At 43.8% G+C, this 12,910-nt stretch overlaps 1 protein-coding gene across 1 annotated transcript in view; it reads right to left on the bottom strand.

Moving 5' to 3' along the window:
• Positions 1–12,910, bottom strand: part of MUC2 (mucin 2, oligomeric mucus/gel-forming) — a 111,234-nt gene that overhangs the window by 1,185 nt on the left and 97,139 nt on the right. Inside the window, exons 45-49 of the mRNA XM_015412952.1 lie at positions 11,094–11,134; positions 10,589–10,711; positions 6,918–7,046; positions 5,452–5,491; positions 1,529–1,664 (exon numbers count right to left, since the gene is read on the bottom strand). Coding sequence (XP_015268438.1) covers positions 1,529–1,664; positions 5,452–5,491; positions 6,918–7,046; positions 10,589–10,711; positions 11,094–11,134 — 469 coding nt within the window. The remainder of the gene's footprint in view (positions 1–1,528; positions 1,665–5,451; positions 5,492–6,917; positions 7,047–10,588; positions 10,712–11,093; positions 11,135–12,910) is intronic.

Genomic DNA, 12,910 nt, shown 5'->3' with positions numbered 1-12,910 from the left:
CACACACACACACACACACACATATTCAAATAGAAAAATACCCCCCCAAAAGAGAAAGTATTTGCCATGAACTCCTTTCATAGTCTTAAGCACAGATTCAACATCTCAGCCTCGGTACGCCTTATCTTATGCGGCTTTTGTGAAAATTACAATCAAAAAATAAAGCCCCTTGAACATTCTTGAAAGCATTGTAAAACAATAATATAGTAGTAATAACAACAATAACAATACGGGCTCTTTTTGTAGCAGGAACTCCTTTGCATATTAGGCAACACGCCCCAAATGTAGCCAATCCTCCAAGAGCTTACAGAGCTCTTCTTACAGGGGCTACTGTAAGCTCTTGGAGGATTGGCTACACTAGGGGTGTGTTGCCTAATATGCAAATGGGGATCATATCTGTTTTGAGCTGTTACCAGCGTTTACCATAGTTTCATCACAAAACTGCCTGAAGACAGACACTTCAGAAATATTTGCTGTTGTTACTATACTTCTCTTTGCTGTCTGGTAGCAACCAAAAAACCAAATTTCTAGAGAGATCTTCGTGACACCTCCATGGTTATAATGACCACAGCAAGAAATCAAGATAGTATTTCTACCAAATTTGACGAACATCTGAACATGGACAAAGAGTAAATAAAAGACATCAGTGGATCTTGGATAGATTTACCATTAGATATGAAAGTAGTGTCCGAAACTAGCCTCTTACCACAATCTTATAAATAATGGTGTAGTTGTAATAAGACATATAGTCATTTCATAACTAACTACAACACTCACTACTTCTGGTCTATTAATTGCCATGCCATTAAAACTATAGTAACTGTACATTAGGTACATAGGATTGTGCATCTCAATATCACTTTTGAAGTGCCAGGTGTCTGAGCTATTCCCCGTACATCTTGCTTTCATCACACTAAAAAGTAGTAGCAAAATGCTACTACAGTGAGTTTTGCAATCAAATCTGTGAGTTCCCTTTCAGTTTTCTCAACAGATCGAATTCCATTATTTGGGATTTCTGATGAGCAGTCCAATCAAATCCATGTTGTTGTTGTTTTAAAAAAATCCTTCTTCTACTATTAAAGAATCTTATATCCCTGACTCCTTTGTGTGAAATCACATTAGTAAGTCAAGACACTGAACACTAAGCTCAAGTGGTTAAGACACGAAACTGCAGGCTGTGGAACGTCAGTAGTTCAGCAGTTCGAGACCCGAGTGTGCCGCATGACGGAGTGAGCTCCCGTCTCTAGTTCCAGCTCCTGCCAACTTGGCAGTTCGAAAGCAAGAACCTGCAAGTAGATAAATAGGTACCACTTTGGTGGGAAGGTAACAGCGTTCTGTGCACCTTGGTGTTTAGTCATGCCGGCCACATGACCACGGAAATGTCTTCGGACAGCGCTGTACTCAATGAAGAATAATGAAGACTGCACAATGAATTTGAAAAATTAAGCTTGGAAAATATGAGACATTTTTTTGGTACAAATATATATCGTTAGAAGTTAGTTTCTCAGTGTAAATTTGGCTTACATACCGTGAGTAAGTTCCACATGTTCCCTGACACTGAGACACAGAGACCTGTTCCACAGAACTGCAACCATTGTATTTGATCTTGTCCTTTATTACAGTCAGAGAGCATGGTGGTGGTGTTTGTGGTTCCTTAGGAATGCCTGCAGAATAAGAGATTTTAAAAGACCGTTGTGAAAATTCCTTCAGAAGTGTCATATTTTGTTCCCACATACATGAGTCTTTTCCTGTATGCAATGGTCTACAGCAACTCAAAAAGCTCAAAACCATATCCCAAGGTAATAACAAAACAGTGTCAGACTGTCTACCAAGATATACAATTTGGTAGTCTTGCTGAATGGCAAAGAACTAGATCACAATCCTGCTTTGCTGAAGTTAAGCACATGTAGTTCTCATTGATTCAGATGTACTAGGTAATAGGTAAGCATCTATTTCAGTGATGGCGAACCTATGGCACGGGTGCCAGAGGTGGCACTCAGAGCCCTCTCTGTGGGCACGCGTGCCATCCGCCCAGCCAGGCCCAGACCATCATTAAAGTGTTGAATTCTCTGCCAAGTAATTGTAAGTCAATGAAAGCATTTGGGATTGCTTTCCTTACTTTGTTTGGATCATCTTAAGTTAATGTATGAGTTGTTTTCTTCTAAAGTAAAACCTCAGTATTCAGGTTAAATTGCCGTGTTGGCACTTTGCGATAAATAAGTGGGTTTTGTGTCACAGTTTGGGCACTCGGTCTCTAAAAGGTTCGCCATCACTGATCTATTTAATACATTCTCACTAAAAACTGGCGTGATCTGGTCCATAGGGGTCACAAAAAGTCGGACTCGACTGTGCTGATGAAAAACAACAACAACAACACTAAAAATGAGTGACACTCTTATACATTTGGGACCAAACCAGATATAATTAATTAATAATAATCATATGGCATAGTGTGTAGACTAGCCAGGAGATCCTAAGACTGTCTGGCAGCCAGAAGTACTAGCTCTTTTAGTAATATGCACCACTAGGTGGAAAGCTAGACTGTGGTTTTTTTAGGCAAGAGACCTTTCAGAGGTGGTTTGCCGTTGCCTGCCTCTGCGTCACGGCCAGACAAGAAACAAAAGATCCATGATTAGGATCTTCCATTAAAAACCAAGCATACAGAGCCTAGAGGTAAGCTAGTGTTTAATATTTTCCTCCCATGACTCTTCCATAATTTATCGTTGCAATTAGCCCTGTTTGGGGGGAGAAATATATACAAGCACCTAAACATATATTTTTTCCCCCATGAAGAGCTAATTGCAATTTTGGAGGGGTGCTTTCATTCATAGAAGAGGAATGGGAGAAAATGTTTAAGTGCCCCCACTAACCCTGACTCAACCTTCGAAGCAACTGTCCAGGGCAGCTAGTTAGCTTTTGAAGAAACCAGAGGTCATTTCGGGGGGGGATTGCGGGGGAACACAGTTCCCCCGGGTGAGGTGCGGGGGGCGGGGCACACGACGAAGCCCCGCCCCCCGCTTCCGGCCCTCATTCAGCCAGGAGGAGGCAGGAGAAGAGGGAGGGTAAGTTGCTTCCTCCCCGCCTCTCCCCACCCCTGCCTGCCTGGGGCCAGGGAGGGCCTTGGCGGGGCTTCCTCGCACTCCCGCCGGCCTTGCAGGTCCACCACCAGGCCCCTGATGTCAGGGGGTGTGGCATAGGCTAATGAGTTATGCTAATGAGTTCCCCTAGCTCTTTTCCTACGAAACGACCCCTGGAAAAAACACACAAGATCCTAATTACGGATCTTTTGTAGGGTTGTCATCCCAGTTCTGGAAAACTGTGGAAGGTTTCTGGGGGCAAAAACATAAAAATGTGAATCGCTTTGATGTGCAGTATCACTCCTGGCATGAAACCAGGTCATCACATCAGGGTGACACTCTAGGATTCCACCATAACTGTACAGTAAAACCATAGGGTTCTGGAATCCTACAGCATCACCCCAACATAGTGATGTCACTTCAGGTTTCATGCCAGAATGGAGGTGTGTCAAAGTGACACATATGCCTCCCACCACCATTTCCCCCCAGCCATGAGAGACCTGGCAGCCCAAATCATTTGCACCTCATCTGGTTCACTCATGAGTTAATCTGATTTGTGGTAGCCTAATTTAGATGTGTTGTCCTCTTTGCTCTTCTTTTGTTTTGAACTATCACATAAATTAGGGTATTGGCTAAACAAAACAGCTACCTCACTGGAGAAAACAAATCATGCAATAGAAAAATTTGATTGGCAGGGATAGGATGTGTAATGTACTCCACCATTACCACGTGCGCGACCGTTGGGCAATGCGGTCTAGCAAGGCCCTGAAGCTTCGCTCCTAGAGAACAATAGCTCAGCGGATCCTAGCCCGCACCTATCAGAGGGCCAGGTCCGCCGCCAAGAGCCTATGGGACTCTTGGCTACTGTAAATAGCCTATAGGGTAAATAGGAGTGTGTCTTGGTGAAGGGTTTCTGTGCATATATACCGGCCTGTGAGCCGGCTGTCTTTTGTCTTGTTCCTTCTGAATAAAAGTACTTTGCTGAAATCACTCCACGTTTCTTAGTACTTTTCAGGATGCATGGCATTTTCACAGGCTGTTAAATTACTGGGCCCCTTCAGAGATGGTTTGGGCCTTTAAAACGTCCATGCTTACATCCCAGACCCTTAACTAGCTCCTGATCCCCTTCAGTTGGATCTAGAGATGCCCTTCAGTGAGCAGAAGGAGTCACTCCATGAGTGGAAGAGCAACTTCAGGGCCATTCATATATCTCTTCTAGGGTTCCCAAGTACTTACTGCGATCCGGTGGGGGACACATGCTCCCCGGCCGGAACAGTCCTCCCTGTAACGCACCATGCCGTTGCCAGGAAGTGACGCTGGGTGACGCTCTGACAATGGGGCTGAAAACTCGATGGTACCATCAAGTTTCCAGCCCCATTGCCAGAGCTTCGCCCACCGTCACTTCCTGGCGATGGCATGGTGCCGCGCGTCTGTTGTCCGCGCGGGAATGGTCCTGGGAAGACTTATGTGTCCCCCGCCGAATCACGGCAAGTACTTGGCAAGCCTGATCTCTTCCTACCTACCTCTTCTCTGTTTTTGTCTCTGTAGGAAAGAAGGAAAGCTTAAGTGGCTTTTGCCTGTGACACAAAAGCTCCTTGAAGCACAGCTTAACAGATAGCAGCTGCCCAACCTTCATCTTTCTTGCTAAATTGCTTGGCAGGTGAGGAAAGGAAAAACCTTGTTCATAAAGTTGCTTTTGACTCTCCCTACAGCATTACAAACTGATATCTAAAAATCCCCCAGACCAGTGTTCCCTCTAAGCTGAGTTAGTGTGAGCTGGCTCACAGTTTTTTAGCCTCCAGCTCACAGATTTTTGTCTTCACTCAGGAAGGAGGGCTCCAGAGCAAACTGATTTATGCAGTAGCCAAACAGTTTGCTCACAACTTTAATGCCAGGAGCTCACAAAGTAGAATTTTTGTTCACAAGACTCCACAGCTTAGAGGGAACATTGCCCCAGAGAGACAAAATAAACAATAAAAAGTTCTTAAGAAATTGGTATTTCAGGTTTTGTAGATGTTCATAGTTTGCTTACTGAAAAGACCTATTCTTATCAACTCTGAATGTTACTTTGCTTGGCAAAGGTCTAAAGTGACTGCCTCTGAATACAAAAGTTCCATAATTCTCTAATCTCAACAAATAAATAACTTGCATGTTATTTCATTGTCTTGTCAATTGTAAAGTGGATGTTTTAAATAGCACAGTTCATAAATCAGGAAGAATACAAGACTGGGAACCTCAACTCACCAAAATAGCAATAGTTCAATGTATTGAAAAGTATTAATCTATTTCTTATTGCACAATTATCAGTTCTACTTTTCAAATTAGAGCCAACAGCGTGCTCTTCTCAAGTAGGTGCATAATGTATGATACTTACATGTTTTACAGCAGCCATTAGGTAAATAAGTAATAGTATCCTAGGGGGAAAAAACAAACCCAGAAGATTATTATTTTTCTCTTACTACATTGTAGGAATGGGCACAGATAGGGAAAGCCCAGTTCGGTCCGGGGCTTATGAACCAGGTGGCCTTGAACTGAACCTCTAAGCAACAAAGCCACCCAAATCAAACTGGTTTAGGTGGCGTCGGGGGCCCACCCCAATTCCACCTGTGTCATCCAGAAGTGATGCAAGCATGTCACCCCCCCAAACCTTCTCACATCACTTCCAGGTGGTGTTCGATCCCACCCCCCGGGGTGCCCATGTCACCCGGAAGTGATGCGAGCATGTTGTGCTGCACTTGTGTCACTTCCGGATGATGCAGATGAGACCCAACGCCACCCAGAAGTAGCGTGCATGCATCAGGCTGAATACATGAGCCGAAGCAAGCTGAAAAGCTTGTTGAGTGTTCAGGGGAAGGTGCCTTTCCTGAACCTTGGCTCGCGAACCCCAAACTAGGCAAAGTCTGGCCTGGACTGTGGCTCAGGTTCGGGTCTGTGCCCATCCCTACTACATTGTATAACCCCCCCAGAACAGTAAAACCATATCTTACAATAAAGTGACTAGTTTAAGACTATGAGTCAAGGTTATGGAAGGGAGGAGAGTTTTATTTTAAAATTCTATGAATGTTCAGCAGGATCTGTTGGCATACGAATCATTTGATTCAAGAGACGTATGCATGCAATGGAGATACACCAGAATTTTGCTTACATCATAAGCAAGGATGGTCAAACTCCCCTTGACTTGATTCAGAACTGGGAGTGGCAAACTAGCTGGCTGGCAGCAACACAAGCCCATTGCCACTGATACCACCAATGGCAAGCTGTGAGCCAAGCCACTGTGGTGCATCTGTGCCTTCTTCAGCATGCCATCCCAAGCAGTCACTTGGTTGCCACGGCTACAGAACCAGCCCTGAAGGCATTCTTGAAAGTGCAACAGTGCCTGAACACCTTCCCAACCCCACCATGAGCCCTGTGTCTTCCTGATGAGTCATTCGAGCTCCTCACCCATGAGCTTCTGAACTCTCTCTTGCTAGTGCCTTCCCTTTCCCCACATTTTATCTAAAGGGGGTATAAGTGGCAGAAATGACTGAGTAGCCCTTTAGAAGCCAAGAATCCTCTGTGCTATACTTAGTAGCTGGCTGGCACTTAAAAGGCAACTGTGTGGAACATCCCAATGTGATGAATGGTCATTGCCAATGTTCCATTTCCATATAGATTTTTAAAGCTATCAGTCACGCTAACATTTTAAAATTTTGAATTTCCTTTGGACCATTTTTACTTATAGATGATAGATATTCCTGGAATGCAACACAAAATTTAGCTGTATCCTCTCTTGCTTATAACATGACTGAATCAAACTGGACAATTCACAAAATTGAACATGCATATTAAAAAATTACTCACAGGTTCACATATTGTCTCATTAAAGGATGGGCAGTTAATTGTGGAAGTAGAGGAGATCAACTGTCCATTGATGCTCACACAGGAATAAATAGTGCAGTTATTTTTTGGATCACTCCGGCGTTGACCAGGCTGTATAACACAAGGACATGAAATCAGTACGGACTTAAAAACACAAGAATTGGATACTGTTTTCTAATAGTATCTCTTTTAATCTTGTTTCCACTTTAAAAATATAATACAATATAGTGTGAAGATTTAAGACCAGTAGCCCCTTAAAAACCAACAAGTTTTCCAGGGTATAAGGTGATGTTTTCTGAGACATGTTAAGAGACATGAAAAAAGTACTGTTTATGGCTGAAATGGATAAACTTACAAGGAAGTTAAATAAGAAGATGAAGACTTTTTTGAAGAATGAAAAGAATTTAAAGAATATTTGGAAACAAATTGGGATGTCACAAATAATTTACTATGTTTTGATGAGTATTAAAATAGAATATTATAGAATGACTTAGGGAAAATTGAAATTTAAGGTTACCTGGATGTGTGAGATAGATATAGATAAGTAAGAACTAAATGTTTAATGATATTGAGTATTATAAAGTTAAGAGAGAAATTAAGAAAATATGAAATAGATAATGGGATAGGAACATTGTGGGAAGCCAAGCAAGGGGGTGGGGAGGGAGATACTATAAAAACGGGATATGTGAAGAATAAGAATATGAATGTTGTAATGAAAATGATGAAAATGTTATCATATCCTATTAATAAACTATTTTTTAAAAAGAGACATGATAATTCGAACTTTGTAATGCATGAGTAAGCTCACCCCTGACCTGGATAGCCCAGGCTAACCCGATATCATCATATCTCAGGAGCTAAGTAGGGTTGGCCCTAGCTAGCATTTGGATCATGCAGGGCTCTTTTTGTAGCAGGTACTCATTTGCATATTAAGCGACACACCCCTAAAGTAGCCAATCCTCCAAGAGCTTACAGTAGCTCCTGTAAGAAGAGCTCTGTAAGCTCTTGGAGGATTGGCTACATTAGGGGTGTGTGGCCTAATATGCAATGGAGTTCCTGCTACAAAAAGAGACCACCATGGAATACCAGGGTTATGACGCTGAGGCAAGCAATGGCAAACTACCTCTAGGGATAGACATGAACCAGGAAAATGCGGTTTGATTCATGGCATGCCTGGATTGCAAACCACGAACCGTCAAAAACTTTTAGCAGCCAAATGAACCAGTTCAGTTTGTGAGGTTCGTGATGTGGTAGAACACGCCTCCCGGTGCGCTAAAGACTCCAAACTCACAGGGGATCTCCATCTGACTCTCCTCTACCTGCCCTCCAAGTTTGGTGAGGGGTCTAAGTTACAACCCCCCCCCAAGAAGGTGCCCCCAGGAAAGTGCTTTCTGGAGAAATGACTAGCAGTCATTGTGACAGGTGCAGGTTCAGGAGGTTCAGGAGTGTATAGAACAGATTCTGTGCAAGCTAGAGACATCAAAATGCCCTCCAAGTTTGGTGAGGGTTGATGGGGTCCAATTAATGCCCCCCCAAAGAAGGTGCCCCCAGTAAAGTGCTTTCTGGGGAAACGACAGGTTCAGGAATGTGCAAGCTAGAGACATCAAAGTCACAGGGAACTTCCCCCAGATGATCCTCTACATGCCCTCCAAGTTCTACCCCCTCCCCCATTGCTTTGAAGTTTGGTAAACATTTAGATTGAGTGGAGACAGTCTGTCTGGAAACGTATCCATTCACAAACCGGTGCGAACCACCATGAACTGCTTGAAAATTCACAGAAAGTTTGTATGGATTGACCTCCACGATGCTGAATTCTCAAACCACAAGCTGGCCAAAATTCATCACAAACTTTAGTTTGTGAGCTGGTCGTGTGCATCCCTAAACACCTCTGAATGTCTCTTGCCTTGAAAACGTGTATACATTGATGGTAAAATAACTCATCTCTTTCTCTCTTTTTCTTACAGGCAGGGGTCATTTCGTAGAAAAAGAGCTAGGGGAACTCATTAGCATAACTCATTAGCATATGCCACACCCCCTGACATCAGGGGCCCGGCGGTGGACCTGCAAGGCCGGCGGGAGTGCAAGGAAGCCCCACCAAGGCCCTCCCTGGCCCCAGGCAGGCAGGGGTGGGGAGAGGCGGGGAGGAAGCAACTTACCCTCCCTCTTCTCCTGCCTCCTCCTGGCTGAATGAGGGCCGGAAGCGGGGCAGCCGGAAGCAGGGGGCGGGGCTTCGTCATGTGCCCCGCCCCCCATACCTCACCTGGGGGAACTGCGTTCCCCCACGTTCCCCCCCGAAATGACCTCTGCTTACAGTTAACTGCTTTTTCTCCTGCTACAACGTTTTGAGAACAAGAGAATCATTGCCATTTGAAGACGCTTATGAAGAAAAGGAATACACTTACTGATAAGGTGAAAACAGAAGCATTTGTTCGTATAAAGCAGCTTGTTTGCACACATTTCCCACAGCATTCACCAGGTTGTGGCCACGTTAGAGAATATCCCTTGGAAGAAAGAGATGCACAATTAATATGTCTAATTTCTTCCTACAGCATCTGAAACATGACAAATGATCCCTTTTTTCCATGCAACAACTTTGTGCTTTTACTCCCACTTTACAAGAGAGTCACTGGGGCTGAGACAGTGAGCTCCTAAAGGATATGTAGGTTTTCTACAGTGGAGCACAATATGCCATTCACTGTGGCCAACACTGAAAGTCACAAATAAAAAAGAAGTAACAGAATGATCATAATTGCAGCCCTGTAACCAAATTTTATAGTTTTGCCATGAAAGCGTCATTTTAAAGTTAGTTACAAAGAAAAAAAAGACATGGGCCCCATTCACATGGCGAATTTGCCATGGGAGAGCCACGATGGAATGGCGGATTTTCCGGGTGTGATCACACCACAACATCTGGCAAGTGGAGCGCACCCGTTGCCAACCTGTGGCATGCCGCCAAAAATGCGTGATTAAAAAAATACCTCCTCAAAGGTACTAGTAAATGGTTTGCCACGGGCTGCCTCCAGACTCCCTCTCTGTGATCACGCTGGTGCGGCTTTTCCCTCCGGCCATCTTCATTGCAGTGCACACGCCGAGGGCCGGAACCCTGGGTTGCTGCTGATGTGTCTGATCACGTTGTCGCGTGTCTAATTGCAAATAGCCACGCCTCCCCCCTGCGTTTTCCAGCCTGTGTGACCAGAGCCATGGTAGGGAAATATTAAATGGCTTGGATCTACACTAGCATTTCTCCGAGCCTGAGGATTTCTGCCCGCACAGTACAACTTTCCCACCTCCCTGAAATGCCCTACCCCTGTCCTCCATGAACAGCATTTCAGGTGCATATTGGACTGGCACAGGAGGGGCAAGGCAGGAAATTGCACTGTGCAGGCCCTTTGGCCCATGAAAATGCTAGTTTGGGTCCAAATGATGTTCAAATGCTTTCTTTTTGGGTTGTTTTTTTTTTTTTTGGTAACTAAAATTTATCAGACCTAAAAGTGAGTATAATATCCATGACAGCAACCCACACATCAGTGCCAGAATCTTCTTCTTTGCTCCAAAGGAAAGAGCAGCTAGTGAAGAGAGGATAAGACATAAGAAAACAATGCTTCTGTCAATATTTATAGTGACTGCTTAAAAGAAGCTTGGCTGGTGCTTACTTCTTCACATGACACGCTGCACGGAATGTGGTCACAGTGAATAGCTTTCAGATTAGTGCTGTTGTTCCATTCGTGTGTACAGACACAGTCCTGGCACTCGCCCCCTAAGACTTTTGAACCAGGCTGAAACAGAGAAGGAATAGTTCATCTGTTAGCAAAGCACAATGTGAAAACTGCATTAATAAACATTACTATGTATTTGTAGTGATGCGAGAACAGCCATTAATACAGCAATTCGTTCCAGTTTTCAAGAAGTCTTATTTGATTTCTATAGATGTCCTTGCTTCATTCAGAGACCTTTGCTCCACTTTATTTTACTCTCTTCTGACCAGTGGTATTTCTTTCTTGACTCAAGCGTTGTAGTAAAAGTACAGGCTTGTCTGAGCTCTGAAAACAGATTGCATAAGCGAACCGTTCCCTCGACAAAATGTCTATGAAAATATGACTCTGGAATCAAATGGTTTTCATTCCACAGAGTTATTCATTGGAAGAAAGGAAAACATACCTTGTATTCAGCACCATTAGACACACAAACCCCTTTGGGAGCTACAAAAAAGAAGAAGAAGAAGTGGCATTTTAAAGCCTTGATTCAAATACAGACAAATCTCTAACAATCATAATTATTATCATCTCTCTGCTACACTTCTCTCTATAGGATAGCCGAAAATGAGCCAATCGTACAGACCTCTCTTTGAAGTGCAGATGGGTTGGATCCAGCCAGCTTTTTCACTCAGTTCCATCCCTTCTTAATGCAACCTGCATCCCACATGGCTTTTGTATATGATGCCTAGTGTAGCCTTGTCTGTGTGGTCAAAGGGGACCCCTCATTACTTTTCCCCCAGAGGAAAAGCTGATTGGATCCAACTCATTTTGTGTAATAGACTATCAAATTATTAGTTCATTTCCTTTATATTTCCTGGAGCATAAAAGTGCCTGCAACACTGCTACAGGGTAACCTAATCCTATCATGCCATACTTGCATGCAAGTGTTTTCCAGCTGTTGTATGGACAATGTAAAGGGGTGAAGATACACTGGAACATTAAATATAGTAACAAATCTGCTATCTTTTCCTTGCCTGGACTAAGTGTGGCCAATGAAAGCCAGCAGAAGGGGAGAAAAATATCCCTTCTACAAAACATCCCAGCATATTATCTGTTGAATCCCCAATGCAAGATGGAGAAGCCACCCAATGTTATTCAAAGAATCAGTCAGCACTTTTATATTCAGTATGTATCTATTATTTCACTCTTTGCATTGGTTCTGTCTGATATATGCTTCTGCGATGCAGTGTGTATGCACATTAACTGGTGGACATTATTTATGTGCAGAAACCGGCTTTCTTGAATGGATCAGATGAGTCCATACCTGAATAAATTAATTACATGGAGGAAAAGGCCAAGTTCGGGAACTTTGTCAGAGTTTTACCAGAGTATCACACGCAGAATTAACCGCACCATAGCTGCAAATGCCGGGCGGATTTTAAGGGCATGATCACACAAGAACATCTGCCGTGCCGAGTGTCCCGCACCTGTCGGCAACCCGTTTTGCTCCACCGCAGAAGCAGAGTTAAAAGACACTCAGGAAAGTGGAGTAGCAAACGGGTTTGCTATGGGCCACAGACGGACTTTCCCCGTGTGATTGCTCCAGCGTGCTCTCATGGCGTCGGGGTGGTCTGATCAAGCCAACCAGATGTCATGCCATTGTTTTTCCCATTCTCAGTATGAGCATCATCGCATACTGCCATAGGAAGCCCTTAGTGTGGAGATGCGATTCATCGATCCCCCGTTTAAGTGAATCGGAAACCAATGGAAAAAAAAACCACCCGCGGTTGTGTCTGATCATGCAGTGGCAGAATGCGCCTGCAGCTTCAAAGAACTGTGTGATCACGCAACTGTGGGTCAATTTCCTCCGGGGTAAATAGCCTCGCTCCCCCCCCGCCCCCCGCATTATCTTGCACGTGAGACTGCAACCCCAGTCTGTCCACAAAATATTTTACATCCATTGTAGAACAGTTGAGCTACAGCTTTGTGCTTTACCAAAGGTCTTCTGAATCATTCATGACTTCCTGCACTAGAGCCTTAAGCTAAGCACATTTACTCAGAAGTTAGTCCCATTGACGAAGGCTGGATTTCCATCTGAGAAAGCATACTTAGAGTCAACATACAGAGGTGAAATGTCATGCTGGAAGAAATGTGGTTCCAAGGGTTCTTTTATTCACATGTGGTGGGAATGTGTTCACGTCCAGAATTTCTGGAAACAAATACTGCAATTCATAAAATATTTTACAGGTTGCAGTATCCCCATGGATCCAGCCATCATTC

This window comes from Gekko japonicus, unplaced genomic scaffold, assembly GCF_001447785.1.
Source record: "Gekko japonicus isolate JY-2015 unplaced genomic scaffold, Gekko_japonicus_V1.1 scaffold2018, whole genome shotgun sequence".
In the NCBI taxonomy this organism is placed as follows: domain Eukaryota; kingdom Metazoa; phylum Chordata; class Lepidosauria; order Squamata; family Gekkonidae; genus Gekko; species Gekko japonicus.
This window is presented reverse-complemented; position numbering and strand designations above follow the sequence as displayed.